The 25,081-nt window shown below is 41.3% G+C and overlaps 1 protein-coding gene across 1 annotated transcript in view; it reads right to left on the minus strand.

Annotated features, from left to right (window-relative positions):
- Window positions 1–25,081, minus strand: part of ctnnbl1 (catenin, beta like 1) — a 195,996-nt gene that overhangs the window by 137,250 nt on the left and 33,665 nt on the right. The window contains exons 3-5 of the mRNA XM_043710185.2: window positions 6,156–6,262; window positions 3,711–3,850; window positions 2,672–2,769 (exon numbers count right to left, since the gene is read on the minus strand). Coding sequence (XP_043566120.2) covers window positions 2,672–2,769; window positions 3,711–3,850; window positions 6,156–6,262 — 345 coding nt within the window. The remainder of the gene's footprint in view (window positions 1–2,671; window positions 2,770–3,710; window positions 3,851–6,155; window positions 6,263–25,081) is intronic.

A 25,081-nucleotide genomic window follows, 5' to 3' on the forward strand; every position in this document is an offset into this window, starting at 1 on the left:
TCCCTGCTCAAGCCGCCCCTGCAGCAATACTGGGCCTGGCTCCTGGGCAGAGACCCCCGCGTGGCCCCAAACATTATCACCCGCCTCAACCTTGCTTTAATCTCCTGAGTTGCCTCCTGCTGCTCTCCCACTGGCCCTGGGGAAATTAAACAGGCACCAGCCTATATTTTTCTTCTTCTGGCTGAGGATCTCCTACCACTGGTAACAATACTGATACTGAAAATGTCCAAATTTCAGAGTTTTTAATCTGCCACCTGCTTCACTTTATGCTGTGCCCTCTTCAGGTGCTTGTAAGCTGTTCTGGAATACGTTATATAGGACAGATGTGATAGCACTGGAGATGGTGCAGAGGAGATTTACCAGGATGTTGCCTGGACTGAAGAGTTTCAGTTATGAAGACAGATTGGACAGAAGGGATCGTTTTCCTTGGAACAAAGGAGAGTGAGGGAAATGTGATTGAAATGTATGAAATTATGAGAGATATAGTGTTACAAGGTGTATAACTGTACCTTTTAAGAGAGTGCATGCTGTTTTGAACTGAGAGCTTACAAGCACCTTAAGAGGACACAGCATAGTGAAGCTAACAGTCAATTTTAGCAGGCTTTATAGAGAGCTTTGTCAATGAGTCCTAGTGAGATTTCTCGAGTCCAGAGTTACTCTATACGATTCCTTCATCTGAAAAATTGCTCCAGAAATGGCAAACAGAGGCAAGCTGGCAATCAATTTCTTGACACGAACATGGAAGTCCTGGTGAATGGGGTGGTGCAGAGGAGGGCCATCATCTTCACGCAAAATCGGCAGACGAGAACATCACCCACAAATCCGAAACTGACACTAATCACTATCTGGAAGAATTTGCAGCAACGCCACAAAAAGATGATTGTTCTTCTGCAGTCGGCCAGGTAAGTGCCAGTATTATTGCCTTGCTACCTCACACTTGCTCAAACTCTGCTAGTACATCCACATTCCAACTAGACTCATGGCCTATCACTCTTCACAATTACATTAGCATCTTCTACCGTTCATTCTCATCCAATGCAAACCACTAATTATTTGAGTCTGTTGACTAACTTGGGACACCTCACCACCTTTCTTCCACTTCACCAGCATTAGCAGCCATGTCAGCCATTTTCCATTCAATCACTTCTTTTTCTAGATCTGGAGTGTCTCTCTTTCTCTGAGGGCAGTGTGACTTTGGAACATTCTTTCTGAAAATATGGAGGCAGAGTAGTTGAATGCCTTTTAATCAGATGAAAATGAGATTCTTGTTAAGCAAGGAGGTGAAACTTACCAGAACTAGACAGAATGTGGCTTTGAAGTTACAATCCGATCAGCTACCATCTTACTGAACAACATAGCAGACTCAAGGAAGTGAACAGCCTACCCCTGCTCCTGATTTGCATGGTCATTTGATATAGTTACTGGGCATGACAAGCTAATGAGATTTAAATCTATAAAAACAGCTGAAAAACAAATTACCATTTTGTCATTCCTATTTGTCACCTGTCTTAGCATTGGACATGATGTAGATGAGGCGTCCAATCATCTTGGATTTTCGGGGACTAAGCTGTATGAGATCCGCATCTCGGGTTTACTCCTGCTGGGATGTGGTCTGTCCCTTAATTTTATTTTGCAATTTTATGTGCACACTCATGCTTCCTCGAAGTTCATTCTCTTAAGCTCTAGCACAACACTCATCCTGGTTGGATGTCAAAACATTTTAGTTTATTACCCAGAAGTTGGTCAATGGATCCCAAGTGACTTTCAGACTGAGTATTTGTAGCTTCATCCATTCAGGACCTTCATTCCTAAACTTAGCCAACTCTTCTCCTCCTTAAAATCCATCTTGTTAACCAAGCATTTGAATACCCCTTCCATCAATGGCTTCAGGGTAATTGGTTATACTTCAGAGATTTCTACCTGTTGTCGGTCAATTTATTTAAAATACACATTAGTTCCTAGGTTTTCCATTGAGCAGGGTGCAGTGCGTGGGAAAAGTTAAACATCTTTTGTGAACACGGCCCGATCCAGTGAACTAGTGAATTAAATGCTGGATCATCATGCTCCCTAACTGGCCATTCTTCTTTACCCTTGTGAAGCCATAAAATACTATCCGGTTGTGACAAATTTTAATATGCTACTCTGAATTATTTTTTTTAAAACTGTGAATTTCCTTGAATTGTCTGCAAAAAAGGGCGAAGTGGAAATTGTGTGGTTGATAATTCAGTACTATCTGGCAAAAATTAAATTGATCACAATCATAAATGATCGGAAAGCTCATTTAAATCAGCTCATGTTGGTCTAAATCGAATACATGGCCTCTCCCAGGTGATGAGAAGCATCTGTTCATCCTTGTACAGTACTCCAAACTATTACAGATTAACAAATGTTCTTGTGTGGGCTTTGAATGATAGGTGAAAACTGATGCTCTCAAATTATGTTGGAGTTCTAATCAGAAGGACAGGCATCATTTTTAAAAGTAAATGGAGATCACAATTCCATAGGGAACAATGGAATAATTGCAAAACTTTACAAAGCGAGTCAATAAGTTCATAAAAGCTGAAAATATTTATGATATAAAGAAACAATTGTCAGCAACAGTCAAAATCACATGTAACCATTAGACTACAGTAAAGTCATCCCAAAGGAGTAACCAAAGCATTGCACTCACTAAAGCATCTATGAGAACCTCTGCTCCTTCTTCACTCTCATGCAGGGTGTCTATATCTGTCAGTTCTTGCAGCAGATCTACCACTGCAATGGATACATGTAGTAGTTTGTCAAATATCAAATAACACATGAAAGAAATCGGCAAACAATGCTATCACATGCTGATAATATCTACTTTTAGTTTTCGCTGAGTCTGAGTTAAGCAGGAATACATATAGGATAATGGAACATGGGGAAAAAATCAGAACACTAGCTTTAACTTTGAATTAACCTAGGATAAGATTGGCATAGACTTGCATTCAGTACTCCATGCTATGATGCATAAGGTTTACCTTAATAAATACTACAAAACATGACAGATCAATTTCAGATCTTCATTTAATATTCAACACTGCTGTCAACATTTAACACTAAATTCTCTAAGAAAGTACTATGATAAAACATTGAGTGTGCTTTTAACCTGCATACCAAATGAATGAATGTTTTTTTAAAAAACAAAAATGACCCTTTATTCTACTGGCTATTGTACTCTTAATTAGCATACAATCTGTTTAAATACAGAGGAAAATATTTCATGTTATCTTAGCTTTCTTCAGCATAAAAGCCTTTAAGTAAGCTAGGAGTTTCAATGAACCAACAAAAATTGAAGCAGGTCGCTTTCATTTGGACAAAGAAAATACAAGTAAAATACTGCAAATACTTCATTGGATCTGTTCTGAAAAAATCATATTAGACTGGAAATACTAACTCTGCTTCTCTCTCAACAGATGCTGCCAAAGCTGCAACAATTGTTGTTTAATCATATAAAAATACAACTGACGCATTAGTAACGCTAATACACCAAAAACAAATCTACTGAGCAGCTCGGATAGCTACATGGAACTGGTGTCCTCAATGCTGTGAGATAAAATAGTCCAACTAAATCAGCATTGTTCCACTATATAAAGCACTTTACATCAGTACAAAGATTTTAGATGACTGCTAAATAACACGAGATTGTAAAGAGAATTTATTTCAGTTTTCTGACGTCAAAAGGATATCAGTATTTTCGTGACCAAGTAGACCAATCAGAGAGTGCACAGCATTCAGTTCCACAAGCAAATGATATAGATCAGGCATGGTGGCAATCACATGCATCTCCTGTATAATATCATTTAAATCCAACTCCGATTCCATAAACCTGCAAGTAAACCAGATGATACAGAGTAATATTATGCAAGACTCCATAACTCTAATTAATAGCCAGCTGAACTTTGCCTTAATGACAACTTCAATCAGACAAATAAAACTGTTTTTTTGTCAGGTTTTTCCATTATAACATCCAAGAGAGAAGATAGACTGACAACATGAGATCAGTTTTTTGATTGCAGTTTGCTTGCGTTTGAAACATGCACACAAGACTTAAGAAACAAAGAAAAGGTTACAAGTAAAAGGAAATATATGCAACAATAGTCTTAAAGCGTGCATTACTGTATAAGTTGTTCAACTTAGAAAGCATCATATCCTTTTAATCATATTTCAAACTTGCACTTAATTGAAAAGAAAAACCTCGTAATCTTTATTTGACTTACGCACTAGATGGAAACTTATATAAAATGTCTACATCCATCGTGATAAAATGAAAATTATCTAGGGTAAAATGAAACTAGCGAGAATAAATAGTCATAGAGATGTACAGCACAGAAACAGACCCTTCATTCCAACTTGTCCATGCCGACCAGATATCCCAACCCAATCTAGTCCCATTTGCTAGCACTAAGCCCATATCCTTCCAAACCCTTCTTATTCATATACCCATGCAATTGCCTTTTAAAAGTTGCAACAGTACCAACCTTCACCACTTTCTCTGGCAGCTCATTCCATACATGTGCCACCCTCCATGTGAAAATCTTGCCTTAAGTCCCTCATATCTTTCTCCTCTCACCCTAAACCTATGCCCTCTAGTTCTGGACTCCCCCACCCCAGGGAAAAAACTTTGTCTATTTATCCTATTCATGCCCCTCATGATTTCCTCAACCTCTAAGGTCAGCCTCTGAAGCTCCAGGGAAAACATCTCCCACCTATTCAGCGTCTCCCTATAATCCTCCAACCCTGGCAACATCCTTGTACTTCTTTTCTGAACCTTTTCAAGTTTCACAACATCCTTCCAATAGGAAGGAAACCAGGATTGCATGCAATATTCCAACAGTGGCCTCACCAATGTCCTGTAGAGCTGCAACATGGCCTCCCAAATCCTGTACTCAATACTCTGACCAATAAAGGAAAGCATACCAAACGCCTTCTTCACTATCCTATCTACCTGTGACTCCACTTTCAAGGAGCTATGAACTTGCACTCCAAGGTCTCTTTGATCAGCAACACTCCTTAAGAGCTTACCATTAAGTGCATAAGTCCTGCTAAGATTTGCTTTTCCAAAATGCAGCACCTCGCATTTATATATATTACACTCCATCTGCCACTACTCAGTCCATTGGCCCAGCTAATCAAGATCCCATTGTACTTTGAGATAACCTTCTTCGCTGTCCAATACACTTGCAGTTTTGGTGTCATCTGCAAACTTTCTAAATGTATCTCCTATGTGCATATCCAAATCATTTATGTAAATGATGAAAAGTAGTGGATTGATTTTGAATGGAGTACATTTTCCATTGCAATATTCAAAATTGTAAATGTTAAATTTGAAACTTCCCAAATATTTGTAAACATTTAACTTAAAACATTCACAATTTATTCTCCCTCCACAAATGGTACAGGATGCGCTGCGTTTCCCTGACATTTTATACTTGTGTTACATATTCCCATCTAGTATTGTCATCTGCAAACTTGGAAACACTGAAAGCATCCATTATAATGTAAGACACTTGCAGTATCGCTACATTTTTTGGGGGGGGTGGGTGGGGGCAGGATTTGGATGTGCTTGCCTTACTGCACATAATTATTTAGAAGAATCTTCAACATAAAAGATATGCAATACACTGTTGCCCAAGAAAACTAGAACTCATAATGAGAACCACCAAACAGTATAGACTAGGGCAGCTCACACTTATACCAGTGTTGACATGCAGCAATGCTCTCTTCTCATTCTTGAAAAGAAACCTGCCAGCAGTCCAATTATACTGACACTATTAGTTGAAAAATTGAGTTAGGTGCCTTTGTTGTTTCTATTCCTCATTATTCCCAACAGGAAAATCTCACACCGTGAATTTCTTTTGTACGTGTTCCATCAAAGACTAATAAGGCAATTAAAACCATTCTTTCTTAAAAGTCAGATACAAATCAAGTAACAGATAATAACTTGAACAGAGTCATCAATATTGACAATCAAGAAATTATCCACATGTACAGTATGAAAAGGGTAAGTAGAAAATACATTTTGAATGCAAAAATAAAACATGCTCAACTGCCTCTATTGGCTCAAATAAATGCAATATTTATGAAATAGCACAAGTTATTACAAGGATTGATCAACAGATATAGTTGTTTACTTCTCTGGATTCTCTGGGAATTTGATGCGCAGTTCCTGGTTTTTGTAGGCCCTCTTTTCAAATGTTAAAATCATCTTCTTCACTGAGCTTTCATCCAATGGTTCTGCCTGAAAGAAAGGAACCTTTTTAATCATTAAATGAACATCTTTCACCTTTACATACTAAATTTAGTTATTGCATACAAGTTGAATCCTTCAGTATTCTTCTATTCCTGACACTCAAGGATACAAGGTGGCGACATTGTAGCTCCCTTGCTCGACATTATAAACATTTTTGTACCTACCTTGTTCTTCAGTGCATCCAGTCACTAGCTGAGGTCAAGTGAAGAGTATTATCACGATGAATAAAACTTCCCAAATGTGTAGAGAAGGTTGACTTAACTCTGTTTTCTTAAACCTCCCCACTACTATCTTAGTTATTGGTATGGCCAAAGAGACTTTGATGATTGTGCAATGATTGGGCTGAAAATAAAATGTGGAATATATATGGAATATATAAAATAGATGGAATAAAAAAAAGTGTCAACACATGACTGTCAAAATCCCAGAATCTATATTTATGGCCAAGTCTTAACTTTGCAGAGTTGATAGTAGCTGCATCGCAATTGAGGTAGTTCAGATCATAAATCTAGATAGCACGGGAAATTTAGTTCTCATCTCTGTTTTATTTAGCAGATTAAACAGTCTGAGAAAATACGTTATCAGTTCAGTTTTAAATTATAAAGCAGAACTCAGATATAGAAAATGAACTTTCTGAAAGTCACCTAATCCTGTCTTGAAAGCTTAGCTTAGTTTAGATGGGTACAAAAGCTACTTGGGAACCAAAGTCTTTGGGGAGCGTAGAAAGAGAAAGCAGATTCATACCTATTAGCACAAATTCACAATGCAGAGCAATGTTTGCGTACATGTGCGTGTGTGTGTGTGTGTGTGGAGGGGGGGGGGGGGGGGGGGGGGGAAGAGAACAGGGAGGGAAAGAGAGAGAGAGAAAGAAAGAACTGGAAGCAAAATAAAAAATAACTTCATACCAAAAGTAGTTGACCAATACAAAGAGACCATGACTGGATTTAATCAAAGAAAAACTGACAGCCATAATTCAATTCAAAGTATTGACTTCCATAAAAGTTATGTGAAGAGAGACCAAGTTATTTTTAAGATTGCCTGGGATTTGGGCATCAGTGGTCAGGTCACCATGTATTGCCTATCTCTATTTGCCCTCAAGATAGTAAATTCCTGCATTGCATGTCTCAGTGGTGGAAAGAGTACACATTGAGGTAGTGGAACGGGATGCCAATTTAGAGGTTTGCTTTCTTCTGGATGGTGTCAAATTGTTCAAGAGTATTGGAGCTGCAACTGTTCAAGTAATTGGAAAATATTCTTTTGCACTCCTGATTTGTTCCATGCAGATGGTCGACAGACTTCACCAAGTCAGATGTCAGTGTTACAACTTATTGAGAAACAGCACTGATGTTTCAGCCCTACTACTCCTGGGGTCATCACAAAGTTAAAGGTCTGATGAAAGTATAAAAAATGTCCAATTTACCTCTTTGGTGGAATCAGGTAGCAGAAAACACAGACCAGGTTCCTGTACTTAACATGTTAACACTACTATTTATTAAAAATAAGCAAATTCTAACTACAAGTAAACATCTATGAACGAGCAAAATATAGCTCTACTAGTTCATAAATTTGATACAGGCTAGATTTGAGAAAAAGTTTTTCACAAAGCAAGTGGTTAGGGTATCGAATGCATTGCCTGGAAATGTGGAGGCAGATTCCATTAAATCATTCAAGGCGGCATGAGGTGTTTATTTGGATAAAAATTGTGTGCAAGGATACGGGGATAAGGCAGGAGATTGACACTAAGTAACAGAACTGACGCAAGCATAATGGGTCAATTAGTTTCCTTCTTTGTCCTAACAATTCTTAGACCTATAAAAATAACACCTTTGAAAATTCCTACACACATACAGACAGACACAGATAGTCAAAAAAAAGTGGGTTTCCTGGGTAGAGGAAACAATACTGGGGAGTTATGTGTTCAATGGTACCTGTCTATAGACTTGGATGAGATGTTCATTTTCCTTACCAAGACTTAGGTCTCTGAAGCCCTTCCTTGCAGATTTTCAGTTCATTGACAAAGGCACAGATGATTTACATGTTAATTGTTCAGTTCAGTCGCTGGTTAGAGCTAACAGCTTACAAGCAAACGGTGGGAGAAAATAATGGATGGTCTTCAGTCTACAGCTAGTTTACTGTCGTGAGTTATAAAGATAGACCCTGCTTCTGTCAATGTATCGTTCATACACACAAGCTCTTCAGCTACCCAGTACCAGAATGGTCATCACCAAGTTGACAATCTTTGGCATCCACAATTATACAAACCAATCAGCTACCTGATGCTCACCAAAATTCTCCATGCACACCCAGTTACATGTGCCATTTTATCTCATCTTCCCCACTGCTTACACAGCAAAAATGCAACGAGTACCAGTGACACGATTTCAAAAGTGCAGCAATTCCTTCTGCAATCCTTGGTTTTAAAATAATCCTTTCTCATTTTAATCCACAAAAAGAAAAATAAGATGTTGCTTTTACAATTACTCACTGCTTTTGTAGCCACAGGATTGAAATAGCTGGGCCAGTTCAGTTCCTGGTCAATGGAATCTCCCAGGTTATTAGTAGTGGGGATCAATGATAATAATGCCATTAAATGTCAAGGGATAAAGATTGGATTCTCTCTTGGCAGAGAGGATCACTGCCTGGTACCTGTGTAGTTGTAAATGTAATTTGCCACTTACCAGTTCAAGCCTGAATGTTATCCAGCTCTTGCTACATTTAATTTGGAAAATGGTAAACACAGACTATTGAATTTTAACTTCTGTTGCCTGATTGTTATGTTTGATGCTCTTGATGAACTAAAACCTTTTTAAGAAAAAAACAAAAAAAGGAACACGGATCTAAAAGGGCTGCAGTGGTAACATCCACTTACATGAAGGCAAATTAAATGGGAACCATGAGGAATAAATGAAGTCATTTTCACCAAAATTTAAAACCAAAAGACACTGAAACCAAGCAACTGAATCAGTGTGTTGCAATTTGCATCTCCTGCTTTAATTCACATTTGTATGATAATTTCACATTTTTTGGGAATGAAAATTTAATTTGCTGGTTAGCCAGCTTGGAAAGACAATGCAGAGAGACTCAGGAAGACATAATGAACCAAATTTTAACAACTACTTTCAAGCCACAGCACAGAAATGTAAAAATGGATTTGCAAACAAGAACTAGAAGACTCTGAGTTCCACTCAATGGTTTCGGTCATCATCTCAGAATACAGCTCCCAGTGAAAAAATGCATTAGGAAAATAGCCATTCACTTAGGATGCAAAGAAATCCTACTACTGTTGAGGATGCAAGTCATCCATTAAACAACTGTGGTATTAAGGTTAAAAATCCAACATGTTAAGGGTTCTAAGAATGTTTAAACTGTGTAACCTTTATTCCCATCTGCACCAAACAAACCCTCTTTTAAACTTATTACCTGTGTTTGTGAGTTTAATGTCATGGCTTTTTTTTCTTTCTCAGACTTAGTGGGACATGAGGTTTCTCTTTTCACCCAAGAAAGCCTTGATACTGTAATTGGCTTTTTTCAATTTCTAGCAAACTAGATTTTAACACAAATGTGATAGCAACAAAGAGGGGAGTCAATTTCTCCCTCCTCAGCTGCTCATAACAAATGAGACACTGCTTCAATACCTAAGGAATTAAGAGTAGTGCTCAACACTGATATTTGCACAATGAACACCCCCATTTCTGACCCCTGTGATGGAAGGTCAGTTATTGAAAAGCAGCGGAAAATAGCTGGGTCTGGGTCACTGTACTGAGAAACTTCTTCAGAGATACCCTGGGACTGTGATGATTGATATCTCTAATCACCATAAACTCTGTGCTAATATTCCAGTCAGTGCAAAGCTTCCACCCACTCTCCATTTACTTCAGTTATATGAATACTCCGTGGTGCCACACTTGGTCAGTTTCTGAAGTGATGTCATAAGGCAGTCACTCTTACTTTCTCTCAAGTTCAGCTTTTTTTGTCAGTGTTTGGTCAAAGGTTAAAAGGAGGTCCATAGCAGAGTAGCCCAAGCAGCATCCAAGCTGAGTACCAGTTAACAACTCATTATAGTATAAGTGATATTTGACAGAATCTGTAGAATTATCTGAGTTGTGCAAAATGAACAGGCCACTGACCTACGTTCAAAAGCTTCAGAATGCTCTTCTAAAAAAGAGAGTGGGAGAAGTTATGAACACAATGCTTTAACATGCAAGGATTTGATCTTCTAGTCTAATTTTGTTGAATGTGCTGGAGTTTCCTTATTGATTTAATGTTGTGCTTTGGTGGAGAATATTACAAAAAATATATTTTACAAATCAAAAAGAAATCTCAGAAAGCATCATGATTTACAAATTGCATAACTGTCAGATTGCTTCAAAGATTTACAATTGCCAAATTTAATACTTCCATGAATGGAGAAATATTGCTCACCGGGAAGCATTAAAAAGAGAACAAACATGTGGCAGAAGTTAACTTCTTTAATGCTGCACTCTCCAAACAAGTTGGAATCCAAAAGCACTCTAAGCTTTCAATACTGATTGAAATTGGCTGGTTCGAGGTTGTGGATATCACAGAGACAAAACTGTAAGGGGATCAGGGCTGGGAACTAAATATCCGAGGATACATGTCGTATTGAAAGAACAGGCAGATGAACTAATAAGAGCTCGGGCTGGGAGCCACCGTAGTAGGGTTTTGGTCAGACATATGGAATATCGTGAGCAGTTGTGGGCAGCATATCTAAGGAAGGATGTCCACGCCTTGGAGGGGATCCAAAGGAGGGTCACAACAACAAACCCAGAGATGCAGGGTTGGACACGAGGAATGGTTGAGGACTCTGGGCCTGTACTCGATGGAGGTTAGAAGGATGAGGGGGCATCTCACTGGGGAGATTTTTTTAAGCTTCTAACCTATAGGAATCATTCCAGAATCTATGGAATTTTAGAAGATTACCACCAATGCATCAACTATCCTCTACAGCCAAGAATCAGGTCCTGGGCCTCCTTCACCGCCGCTCCCTCACCACCAGATGCCTGGAAGAAGAACGCCTCATCTCCCGCCTCGGAACACTTCAACCCCTGGGCATCAATGTGGACTTTGACAGTTTCCTCATTTCCCCTTCCCCCACTTGACCCCAGTTCCAAACTTCCAGCTCAGCACTGTCCCCATAACTTGTCCTACCTGCCTATCTTCTTTTCTACTATCCACTCCACCCTCCCCCCGCCCCCGACCTATCACCTTCATCCCCTCCCCCACTCACCTATTGTACTCTATACTACTTTCTCTCCACCCTTCAGGCTCTCTGCCTGCATTCCTGATGAAGGGCTTTTGCCCAAAACGTCAATTTTCCTGCTCCTCGGACGCTGCCTGAACTGCTGTGCTTTTCCAGCACCACTCTAATCTAGACCCAGGGGACTCACTGCCAACCTCATTAATTTCTCCAGTTACTTAATTACTAATACTAATCTCCTTCAAGCCCTCATTTTTCCTAGTCATTTGGATCTCTAAGTCTGAGAGATTTATTTATCTTCCTCAGTGAAAACAAAGTAAGCAATTAACTTCTCTGCTAGTTCTCTATCCCCCAAGATAAATCCACCTGAGCTGCCTGCAATGGACCTATATTCATCTTCATCAAAAAAATGTGGCACTGGAAAAGCACAGCAGGTCAGGCAGCATCTGAGGAGAAGGAAATACTGACTAACCTGCTGTGCTTTTCCAGCACCACACTTTTCAATTCTGATATCTAGCATCTGCATCCTCACTTTTTCCCATGATCATCTCAGCCAAAAATGTTTCCTTTTCACATACCTGTAGATGCTTTCACAGTCAATTTTGGCCTTTCCTTCTAGGTTGAATTCCTATTCTGTTCTCCCTTTCCTTATGCATTTTTGCATCTGCCTGTGTTGAATTCAAACCCCCAGATTTATTACTATTTCTGGACACTTTGTAGGCCTTTTCTTTTCAGCTGACACAATCTTGTCAGCCACAGTCGACTGATCTTTTTAGAGCTTTTACACCTTGAGGGGATATATAAGCTCCTGTAAGCCATGCAAATGTTATTTAAAGGCTGTTCACTACCCATGTACAGTCTGCTATTTAATGTATTTTCCCAATTCATCTCAAGGCATGTGCATCTCAATTTCATAATTTCCCTTCTTCAAATTCAAACCTTAGCTTCAGGTTGAACTACCTTACTTTCAAACAATGTAAAATTCTGACCTACTGCGATCACTCATCGCAAAAGGCTTTTTTCCAACAAGATTAATAATTAGCACATAGAGTCATAGAGATGTACAGCCCAGAAACAGACCCTTCGATCCAACCTGTCCATGCCAACCAGATATCCCAACCCAATCTAGTCCCAACTAATCGGAACCCGGCCCATTTCCCTCCAAACCGTTCATATTCATACACCCATCCAAATACCTCTTAAATGTTGCAATTGTACCAGCCTCCACCAGTTCCTCTGGCAGCTCATTCCATACACGTACCACCCTCTGCGTGAAAAAGTTGCCCTTAGGTCTCTTTTATATCTTTCCCCTCTCACCCTGAACCTATGCCCCCTAGTTCTGGACTCCCAGACTTTGCATATTTATCCTATCCATGCCCCTCATAATTTTGTAAACCTCGACAAGGTCACCACTCAGCCTCCGACGCTCCAGGTAAAACAGCCCCAGCCTGTTCAGCCTCTCCCTATAGTTCAAATCCTCCAACCCTGGCAACATCCTTGTAAATCTTTTCTGAACCCTTTCAAGTTTCACAACATCGTTTCGATAGGAAGGAGACCAGAATTGCACGCAATATTCCAACAGTGATTCAACCAATGCCCTGTACAGCCGCAACATGACATCCCAACTCCTGTACTCAATACTCTGACCAATACAGAGCTGAAAATGTGTTGCTGGAAAAGCGCAGCAGGTCAGGCGGCATCCAAGGAGCAGGAGAATTGACGTTTCAGGCATGAGCCCTTCTTCAGGAATCTGCAGTCCTCACTTTCTCCTCTGACCAATATTGGAAAGCATACCAAACGCCTTCTTCAAAATCCTATCTACCTGTGACTCCAGTTTCAAAGAGCTATGAACCTGCACTCCAAGGTCTCTTTGTTCAGCAACACTCCCTAGGACCTTACCATTAAGCATATAAGTCCTGCTAAGATTTGCTTTCCCAAAATGCAGCACCTCACATTTATCTGAATTAAACTCCATCTGCCACTTGTCGGCCCATCTGGTCCACATCCTGTTGCAATCTAAGGTAACCCTCTTCGCTGTCCACTACACCTCCAATTTTGGTGTCATCTGCAAACTTACTAACTGTACCTCTTATGCTCGCATCCAAATCATTTATGTAAATGACAAAAAGTAGAGGGCCCAGCACCGATCCTTGTGGCACTCCTTGAGGTCACAGGCATCCAGTCTGAAAACAACCCTCCATCACCACCCTCTGTCTTCTACCTTTGAGCCAATTCTGTATCCAAATGGCTAGTTCTCCCTGTATTCCATGAGATATAACCTTGCTAATCAGTCTCCCATGGGGAACCTTGTCGAACGCCTTACTGAAGTCCATATAAGTCACATCGAATGCTCTGCCCTCATCAATCCTCTTTTTTACTTCTTCATTTTTCATTACAAAATACTAGATTAAAAATAACTTGCCCTCTAACCTGCTCCTTTACATGCTGCTTCAGAAAACCATCCCTAAGACACTCATGTCCCATGCTATTTGATGGCCTATAAACACCAATGTATGCTATCCCATTTGCTTCCTTCGTGCACGAGGGGGACAACACGTCATTCTGGAATCACACTTAGAGCCGCAGAAACGGCTGCCTGATCTCCAAACTATGGAACCATCTATGAATATTGTCCTTCTATTCTTCTTTCTCCCCCTTGTACAGCTGAGGTAGCGTTGGTCCCATGAACTTTTCTCTGGCTCACGCCCTGAAGAACCATTGCCTTCACTAGTTTCCAAGACATTCAGGGCTCCTTCACTACCTGCTTGGTTTTCTTAAACTTGAGTGTGTGGTGTTGGAAAAGCACAGCAGGTCAGGCAGCATCCGAGGAGTGAGAAAATCAACTTTTCGAGCATTAGCCCTCCATCAGGAGTGAGGCGAGGGGGGGTTGAGAGGTAAATGGGAGGGAGTGGGAGGGGATGGGGCTGGGAGAAGGTAGCTGAGAATGCAATAGATAGATGAAGGTGGGGGAGAAGATGATGGATAGGAGAGGATGGTGGCATGGATAGGTGGGAAAGATGATGGACAGGTCAAGAGGACAATGCACAGCCCTCATGATCTGTCCATTACCTTTCCCATCTATCCGCTCCACCCTCCTCTATGACCTGTCATCTTCTCCCCCACCTTGATTGACCTATTGCATTCATAGCTTCCTTTCCCCAGCCCCACCCCCCGTCCCATTTATCTCTCAGCCCCCTGGCCCACAAGCCTCATTCCTGATGAAGAGCTAATGTTCGAAAAGTTGATTCTCCCGTTCCTCAAATGTTGCCTAACCTGCTGTGCTTTTCCAGCACCACACTCTTGACTCTGATCTCCAGCATCTGCAGTCCTCGTTTTCTCTTGGTTTTCTCAAACTGCTTGGTAGACGGCCATTCCCTCTCTGCCTGTATACTCTTCATATGTGGTGTGACTTCCTCCCTAAACATGCAATCCACTTAGTCCTCTACCTCATGGATGCACAATATAGAATCCAGCTGCTGCTCAAGTTCCGAAACTGGGAGCACAACTACAACCAGGAACACTGCCTGTAGATGTGTTTATCTGGGGCAGATGGTATGTGTTTAGAATGAAGAGTGCTAATTGTTTGCAATTAATTTTTTAAAAGAGGCTGCAGATGAGAGACTCATTCCCAATAAGTTATCTTGTGCCAAGTAGTTAGGATTTTCATTTTAGAAATGGAGTAGCAGAAAAAGTTTTCAGTTAATTTAATTTGAGTCAGTATGAAAAGAAATATGCAAGCTAGCTCACATATTACAAGTTCAAAGATATAACTTATAAAAACACACAACTTCCTTTGGTATTATGCTGCTTTATATATCTTGAGAATGAAAACCATAAAGAACTCAAAGGCACAAGGTACTACAAGGCTAAATCACCTATAAACGAGCTAGTAAAAATCAAAGAGCCCTTAAAAGACCAGAAACTAACCAAGTAATCCAAATGCAGCCTTTAAGAGAATTGCTAAACCCTGCTTAAGGCTTGTCCTATTATTTTTATTTAACTAACATTTTGTTTTAAGTTACCTTCAAATGAGTCACAAAACTACCATGCAGGTACAACAGATAATAAAGAAAGCGAATGGAATGTTGACTTTTATAGCTAAAGGAATAGAACATAAAGGTAAGGAATTATTGTTGCAACTCTGCAAGGCATGGGTGAGATCACAGCTAAAAGCACTGTGTGCAGTTTTAGTTCCCTTATTTGAGGAAAGTAGTAGCCGCATTGGGGGTAGTTCACAGGAGGTTCACTAGATTGATGCCAGAGATGAGGGGTTTGTCGCATGAGAAGTGATTGAACAGTTTAGGCCTATACTCTCTGGAATTTAGAAAAATGAGGAGAGATCAAATTCAGGTATTCAAGAGGATAAAAGGTATGGATAAAATAGATATGGAGGAGATGCTTCCTCTTCTTGGGCATTCTCGAACGAGAGGTCATAATCTTAGGATAAGAGGTAGCAAATTTAAAAGAGTTGAAAATGTTGCCCCATTTTCTCCACCCTATCAGTCGAAGCAAACCGCTCAGAGACACAGTATAGTTTAACCTCCTTCATCTATATTCTGGGTCGTGGAAAAAGACAGAACGATCGCCAGGATGGCCTTTGTGTCAAGTCGCAGGAGATGGGAGAGATATTAAAGGAGTCTTTTGCATCAGCGTTTACTGTGGAGAAGGACATAGAAGATGTAGAATATAGGGAAGTAGATGGTGACATCTTGAAAAATGTTCATATTACAGAAGTGGTGGTGCTGGATGTCTTGAAATGCACAAAAGTGGAGAAGCTAGGCAGGTAATTGCTGGGCCCCTTGCTGAGATATTTGTATCATTGATCGTTACAAGTGAGGTGCCGGAAGACCAGAGGTTGTTACATGGTGCCACTATTTAAGAAAGGTGTAAGGACAATCCAAGGAACTATAGACCGGTGAGCCGGACGTTGGTGTTGAGCAAGTTGTTGGAGGGAATCCTGAGGGACATGATGTACATGTACTTGGAAAGGCAAGGACTGATTAGGGATAGTCAACATGCCTATGCGCATGAGAAATCATGTCTCACAAACTTGATTGAGTTTTTTGAAGAAAGTAACAAAGAGAATTGATGAGGGCAGAGCGGCAGACATGATTTATATGGACTTTAGTAAGGTGTTTGACAAGGTTCCCCATGGGAGACTGATTAGCAAGGTTAGATCTCGCGGAATACAAGGAGAACTAGCCATTTGGATACAAAACTGGCTCAAACGTAGCAGACAGAGGGTGGTGGTGGAGGGTTGTTTTTCAGACTGGAGGCCTGTGAACAGTGGAGTGCCACAAGGATCGGTGCTGGATAGACTGCTTTTTGTCATTTTTATAAATTATTTGGATGTGAACATAGGAGGTATAGTTAGTAAGTTTGCAGATGACACCAAAATTGGAGGTGTAGTGGATAACGAAGAAGGTTACCTCAGATTACAATGGAATCTTGATCAGATGGGCTAATGGGCTGAAAAGTGGCAGATGGAGTTTAATTCAGATAAATGAGAGGTGCTGCTTTTAGGGAAAGCAAATCTTAGCAGGACTTATACACTTAATGGTAAGGTCCTAAGGAGTGTTGCTGACCAAAGAGACCTTGGAGTGCAGGTTCATACCTCCTTGAAGGTAAAGTCACAGGTAGATAGGATTTTGAAAAAGGCATTTGGTATGCCTTCCTTTATTGGTCAGAGTATTGAGTACAGGAGTTGGGAGATCATGTTGCAGCTGTACAGGACATTGGTTAGGCCACTTTTGGAATACTGCATGCAATTCTGGTCTCCTTCCTATCAGAAAGATGTGAAACCTGAAAGGGTTCAGAAAACATTTACAAGGATGTTACCAGGGTTGGAAGATTTGAGCTATAGGGGGAGGTTGAATAAGCTAGGGCTGTTTTCCCTGGAGTGTTGGAGGGTGAGGGGTGACCCTAGAGGTTGAGAAAATCATGTGGGGCATGGATAGGATAAATAGACACAGTCTTTTCCCTGAGGTGTCGGAGTCTAGAACTAGAGGGCATAGGTTTAGGGTGAGAGGGGAAAGATATAAAAGAGACTTAAGGGGTAACGTGTATGGAATGATCTGCCAGAGGAAGTGGTGGAGATTAGTACAACTGGAACATTTAAAAGACATCTTGATGGGTATATGAATAGGAAGGATTTGGAGGGATTTGTGCCGTGTGCTGGCAAATGGGTCGAGATTAGGTTGGGATATCTGGTCGGCATGGACGATTTGGACGGAATGGTCTGTTTCCGAGCTGTACATTTCTATGACTCTATGCGCACAGGAACATGAGGTCATAGTCTTCTCTGGAACAGCAGTTTCTCAATGAACTATATAGTAATTTTACAGGGATTCGCATTCAGATAAGACAACATACATATTAATTGGGTGACCGTTACAATCAACTCGTATCAATAACAGAGACCAATCCCTTTACTTTTATACAACGAATGTTCTTAACCTTGCTAAATGGATTCATACAATGGATACTTTTCCCCTTGTTAGCTGACCTTGCATACTGAATGCTTCCAATATTGTTAAAAGTCTCTACATAAAGAATGTTTTTCCACCTTGTTAACCCATTACCTTTCCCTGCAGCAGCCTATTGTTAACTGGAAGTTTTTATCTGACCCGAGTCATGCTCAGCTGAACCTCTTGCTTCACAAAACTCAGAACTTAACTCTTTCCCTGCCTGCTTATACCCTGTACACATTCTCAAGAAGCAACTACTTCTCCCAAAGGGTTGTGCATCTGTGGAATTTTCCATCTCAAAGTGCAGTGGATGCTGGGACAGTGAGTAATTTTAAAGAGGAGTTAGACAGATTTTTTATTGATAATGTGTTGAAGGGCTATGGGGAAAGGGCAGGAAAATGAGGGTGAAGAGCATATTAGCCAAGATCAAATGACGAAGCAGACTCGATGGGCTAAATAGACTAATTCTCCTCCTAAATCTTATGAAATGCTCAATGTTTTTCTACTTCATATATTCTCGCCCCCAATCTATTAAACGATGGAGTGAATTTTACCAGAAATCAGTAAAGTCCAATTTTGTTGAATTCCACGGAGGGGTCTCTTCATGAGCCCTCGCGAGATTTTTCACACTATGGTCAAATTCGACACACACACACACACACACACACACAATCTCATATATCACAGTTGACAATCTTCAATTTTATTCAGGAGCAGTAAAATTGAAGAAACAAACAAACAAAATCGGCATATACTGCTGGGAACAGGTAGGAACTGTTTGCTTTTCAACCAACAAAAAATTTACAGTCAATGAGTGATGATTGTACCCAGCTCAAAACCAGACGTTAATTCAGTCCTATTTGGCTTATTGCACTCAACGATGCACTGTATAATGCTGAAGGCGATGTTCCTGTTTCAGAAAGTCACCATCTTTCTCCTCAGACGACAGGAGCTGCTCTCCTAACTCTATGGAATCCATCATATCCTCTTTGCCTGCTCCAATGGTGAAGAATGCAGCATGTTAGGATAGTAGGGCAGACAATCTGGGATGTACTGCAAAGCTACTGCAATCAATATAAGCATCTGAATCTCATTGTCAGGCGGCTTATTATCTGCTCGATGAAGGCTCTGGTCTAAGAATGGATTGCATGGTATCTATGCTCAGCCTCAGTCAGGGAATTATGTAGTGCATTTATCAACTCTCATTGCACAGGGTAACCCTCAGCACCCAGAACACAATTTTGTGAAGCATCCAGCCCTTGAGAGAAACTAGGAATGTAAGAGTTCTTAAGGATACAGGAATCACAGCAATTCCCATGGTGACTGGTGCAGATTTCCAAGATATGGTATCAACGATCACTTGTATCTGAAGCCACTGGATCATTAAAAGCCTCTCTGAAATTCTATCACTGAGCCCAAACGGCTGATAGTTCAGCAGCATCTGTCGAAACTTGACCTCTCTGGTTCAGTTATGTAACAAACTAGTCCTGTTCGCCTATCACCTTTGTGCTTGCTGACTTACACTGATTCCCAGTCAATATCTTGATTATTAAAGATTTTATTCTTGCTTTTATTTCTCTTCTAAGCCTCTGATTTCCTTCAAACTCAACCCTCAAACAGTTGCACGCCCTTGATTTAAACCTCTGATGCATTCTCAATAATTGTCTTATCATGGATATTGGTGCCTTCAATTGCATAGGCCAAAGCTCTGGAACTACCACCTACATTGCCCACTTCAATGATTCATTTTCTTTCTTTTAAGGCACTTCTTGTTGGCCAAGCCTTTGTCTATTTGACACAATAACATCTTATGCCACTGACATACTTTATTTTAACCTGCTCCTGTGAGGTTTCTTGCAACATGTGACAATATATAATGAACTCAGCTGTAAGGAGAGTAAACTTGCATGACATTGGCGAACTCTCTCTTTAACCACTTTCATAAAAATGACAATCTATGTATAAGAGTTACAATCTTGAGAAATATATAATAGTTTTGGTGGAAGGCTGCTCATATTTAGAACATATTAGGTTGTTTTGCTAAATACTCAGTTTTGAGAATTAATATACCCAACAGAGAAACTAAGAGAGAAAACAGAATCTGCCTTCTTTGATTTCTGTACACAGTGTCCATTTGATCTTCAGAAATAACTTAAGTCTGGTTACCAGTCTCCGAAAACTGATTCTTCTAAGTCGATCTCCACTTAAAAGAGAAACAAGAAATCTGCCGTTTGCTACATAAATGGTAATTTTATTTAGCATGTTTACATGGCCATGGGAGAAAGCCTCCGTGATCTTGTGAGAGCATGCTTTGCGATATTATAATTGTTACTGCTTCTGTTCACTGCCAGGATATTCTGTTCACTTCCTCGGATAGTTGCCTCCGTCTAAATTTGGACAACTGTGGAGGGCTTCACTGATCATTGAGGGCCTCATTACATTTGTCAAATTCAGCTGATTTTTCAAGATTCTTCAAATATAAAAAAAAGTGTGAAACAAAGCTGGCTATTTGATGTATTAGTTTGCTTCTGCATAATTATTAAGATTGACTATTTGTTTTATGCTGATTGATTTCGTGTGGAACTATGGGTTGGTTGTGCATTTTAGAATACAGGTGTTGAACAGGCAATGCATGCAATCTCCAGTGTCCAAGAGTGCCATACCGTAACAATGATCAATCTAAAATTCACTCCAGCTCATATTGCACAAGATTTTAATTCTCAACTCAAAGAAAATGCAGGATATACCAACGGAAAAGATTTTAATAAAGAAGATAGCTGGAGATGCAACCTGTTTGAATTGTAATAGCAAAATTGAACAGGTTCTGCTCGTCATTTCTTTTGCTAGTACCATTGAGAGAATTTTAAACTAACTTGGCAGGGGTGTCGGAGCTGAGACTGAATATTAGAGTTGAATAGCAGGGCTTGCAAAATATTGAAGGATACAGTTGGGACTAGTGTAGAAAATCGCAAGATAATTAACGATCATAATAGGGAAGAAAGAAAGGGAGTCCAAAACGGAATTAATGTGCATATATGAAAATCAGAGTACAGTAAGGAAGGTTGAGAATTACAGGCACAAATTGCATTACGAAATTATGAATTTGCAGCAGTGTTGGAAAACTGGCTGAAGGAAGGACAAGACTAGGTGTTAAATATTTCTGGATCTAGTTTGTTCACGAAAGGTAGAAAAGATAGGGAAGGAGAAGGGATGGCAGTGTCAGTTAAGGAGGGAATTGCAGGACCAGAGAAGAAGGATGTCTCGAAAGGTTCAAGAGTGAAGTCAACTTTAGCTAGAGTTACAGAATAAAATTACATTGCTCAGTATAGTTTATATACCATCAAACAGTGGAAAGGATGTTGAGGAACAAATCTCCAGGAAAATTAGAGACGCCAGCGTTACAGAACAGTTGTAATGGGGGACTTCAATTACACAAACTTAGACTGGGATACTGGCAGCTTAAGGGGCAGCAAAGAGCAAGTGTTCCTGGATTGTGTTAGGGAGTATGTGCTCAGCAGTATGTGCCAGTCCGACAAGAAAACATTTTTGAAACAGGACCCTGGAGTGGAGATGGGCCAGATGGACTGAGTATCAGTGGGAGAACATTTAGGCAACAGTGATGACTGTATCTTAAAGATTCAGGTTGGTGTTGGAAGAATGGATGATACATTTGATACAATCCAGAGCACAAAAAAACAAATCAATTGGTGAAGAGCTGACTTCAATAGAACTAGAACAGAGCTGAGCAGTGCAAGGTTTGTAGCTCAGGTTGAGGTTTATGGTGTAGGTTTGCTCACCGAGTTGTAGGTTTGATATCCAGACATTTCATTACCTGGCTAGGTAACATCATCAGTGGCAACCTCCAAGTGAAGCGAAGCTGTTGTCTCCTGCTTTCTACTTATATGTTTGTCCTGGGTGGGGTTCCTGGGGTTTGTGGTGATGTCATTTCCTGTTCGTTTTCTGAGGGGTTGATAAATGGTATCTAGATCAATGTGTTTGTTTATGGCGTTGTGGTTGGAGTGCCAGGCCTCTAGGAATTCTCTGGCATGTCTTTGCTTAGCCTGTCCCAGGATAGATGTGTTGTCCCAGTCGAAATGGTGTTTTTTTTCATCGTGTGTAGGGCTACGAGGGAGAGAGGGTTGTGTCTTTTTGTGGCTAGCTTGTGTTCGAGTATCCTGGCGGCAAACTTTCTTCCTGTTTGTCCTACACAGTGTTTGTGGCAGTCCTTGCATGGAATTTTGTAGATAGCGTTGGTTTTGTCCATGGGTTGTACTGGGTCTTTTAAGTTTTTAGTTTTTGTTTGAGAGTGTTGGTGGGTTTGTGTGTACTAGGATTCCGAGGGGTTTTAGTAGTCTGGCTGTCATCTATCTGGACAACACATCTATCCTGGGACAGGCTAAGCAATGACATGCCAGAGAATTCCTAGAGGCCTGGCAATCCAACCACAATGCCATAACCAAACACATAGATCTAGATGCCATCTATCAACCCCTCAGAAAACGAACAGGAAATGACATCACCACAAACCCCAGGAACCCCATCCAGGACAAACATATAAATAGAAAGCAGGAGACAACAGCTTCGCTTCACTTGGAGGTCGCCACTGATTATGTTACCTAGCCAGGTAATGAAACGTCTGGATATCAAACCTACAGCTCAGCGAGCAAACCTACACCCTAGAGCTGAGCAGTATTGACTGGAATAAAAGGTTGGCAGGAAGATCAGTAGCTAAACAATTCATGCCTACAAGGACCATATGCTTTAGGTATAGTGGGGTATATTCTCTCCAATGCAAAAGATAACACAAACAAATCCAGAGCTGTCTGGACATAAAGATGAGATAAATTAACATTAGAAAGGTATGCCTGTGACAGATGTAAGGCAGAAAATACATGGAGAATCAACAGAAATAGCAGAAGTCTAGAGAGAGGTGAAAAAGCAAATACGAAAAGCCAAGGGTAACTATGTGAAATGACTAGCGGCTAATATAAAGGGAAATCACAACATTTTCTATAGACATTTAAACAATAAGGAAGGAGTGAAGAGGAGAAATAGAGCTGATCAGAGACCAAAAAAGTAGATTCACAAAAGGAGGCATTGGGCATGACTGAAATGGTAAATGAATACTGTGCATCAGTTTTCATAAAAGAGGATGCTGCTGGCAATGCCATGATGATAAAGGAAGAATCTCTATTAATTTGGATCCTTTCCAGTGACAAAGGATCCAAATTAATAAGGAAATATTGTTGGATAGAATGTTAGCACCAGGACCAGATGAAATGCATCCAAGGATTTTGAAGTAAGTCAGGCTAAAAATTGTGGAGGCAATGGCCATAATACTTTCTTCACTTTATGGCTTTCCCCAAAAATGGTTGTAAGGTTAATCCCAGCAATTACAGATTAGTTAATTCAACTTTGGTTGTGTAGAAACTTTTGGATAAAGTTAAATAGAATCACCACAGTGTGGAAGCAGGCCATTTCGGCCCATCAAATCCACCCTCTGAAAAGCATCTCACCCAAACCCACCCCAATTCCGTAACCCTGCATTTCCTATGGCTCAGCCTGCTCCTGCCCTACCGAACTCATCTCTGCAAACCTCAACACGGTCCTGTTCCCCCTTAGTCCAAGAACTCCCCACCGACGTTCAGGACACCACCCATGCCCTCCACCTCCTCCATGAATTTCGCTTCCCCGGTCCCCAACGCCTTATCTTCACCATGGACATCCAGTCCCTATACACCTCCATCCCCCATCACGAAGGACTCAAAGCCCTCCGCTTCTTCCTTTCCCGCCGTACCAACCAGTACCCTTCCACTGACACCCTCCTTCGACTGACTGAACTGGTCCTCACCCTGAACAATTTCTCTTTCCAATCCTCCCACTTCCTCCAAACCAAATGAGTAACCATGGGCGCCCACATGGGTCCCAGCTATGCCTGCCTCTTCGTAGGATATGTGGAACAGTCCATCTTCCGCAGCTACACTGGCACCACCCCCCACCTTTTCCTCCGCTACACCGATGACTGTATCAGCGCTGCCTCGTGCTCCCACGAGGAGGCTGAACAGTTCATCCACTTTACCAACACCTTCCACCCCGACCTCAAATTTACCTGGACCGTCTCAGACTCCTCCCTCCCCTTCCTAGACCTTTCCATTTCTATCTTGGGCGACCGAATCAACATGGACATTTACTATAAATCACACAGCTACCTAGACTACACCTCCTTCCACCCTGCCCCCTGTAAAAACACCATCCCATATTCCCAATTCCTTCATCTCCGCCGCATCTGCTCCCAGGAGGACCAGTTCCAATACCGTACAACCCAGATGGCCTACTTCTTCAAAGACCGCAATTTCCCCCCAGACGTGATCGACGATGCCCTCCACCGCATCTCCTCCACTTCCCGCTCCTCCGCCCTTGAGCCCCGCCCTTCCAATCGCCACCAGGACAGAACCCCACTGGTCCTCACCTACCACCCCACCAACCTCCATTTACATTGTATCATCCGTCGTCATTTCCGCCACCTCCAAACGGACCCCACCACCAGAGATATATTTCCCTCCCCTCCCCTCCCCTATTAGCGTTCCGCAAAGACCACACCCCCCGCGACTCCCTCGTCAGGTCCACACCCTCCCCCCCAACGCAACCTCCACTCCCGGCACCTTCCTCTGCAACCGCAAGAAATGCAAAACTTGCGCCCACACCACCCCCCTTACTTCCCTCAAAGGCCCCAAGGGATCCTTCCATATCCACCACAAATTCACACACATCATTTACTGCATCCGCTGCACCCGATGTGGCCTCCTCTTTATTGGGGAGACAGGCCGCCTACTTGCGGAACGTTTCAGAGAACACCTCTGGGACACCCGGACCAACCAACCCAACCACCCCGTGGCTCAACACTTCAACTCCCCCTCCCAATCCACCAAGGACATGCAGGTCCTTGGACTCCTCCATCGCCAGACCATAGCAACACGACGGCTAGAGGAATAGCACCTCATCTTCCGCCTAGGAACCCTCCAACCACAAGGGATGAACTCAGATTTCTCCAGTTTCCTCATTTCCCCTCCCCCCACCTTGTCTCAGTCCCAACCCTCGAACTCAGCACCGCCTTCCTAACCT

Source organism: Chiloscyllium plagiosum, unplaced genomic scaffold, assembly GCF_037043375.1.
Source record: "Chiloscyllium plagiosum isolate Xiang-an unplaced genomic scaffold, Cpla_swu_hap1 HiC_scaffold_15, whole genome shotgun sequence".
Lineage (NCBI taxonomy): Eukaryota > Metazoa > Chordata > Chondrichthyes > Orectolobiformes > Hemiscylliidae > Chiloscyllium > Chiloscyllium plagiosum.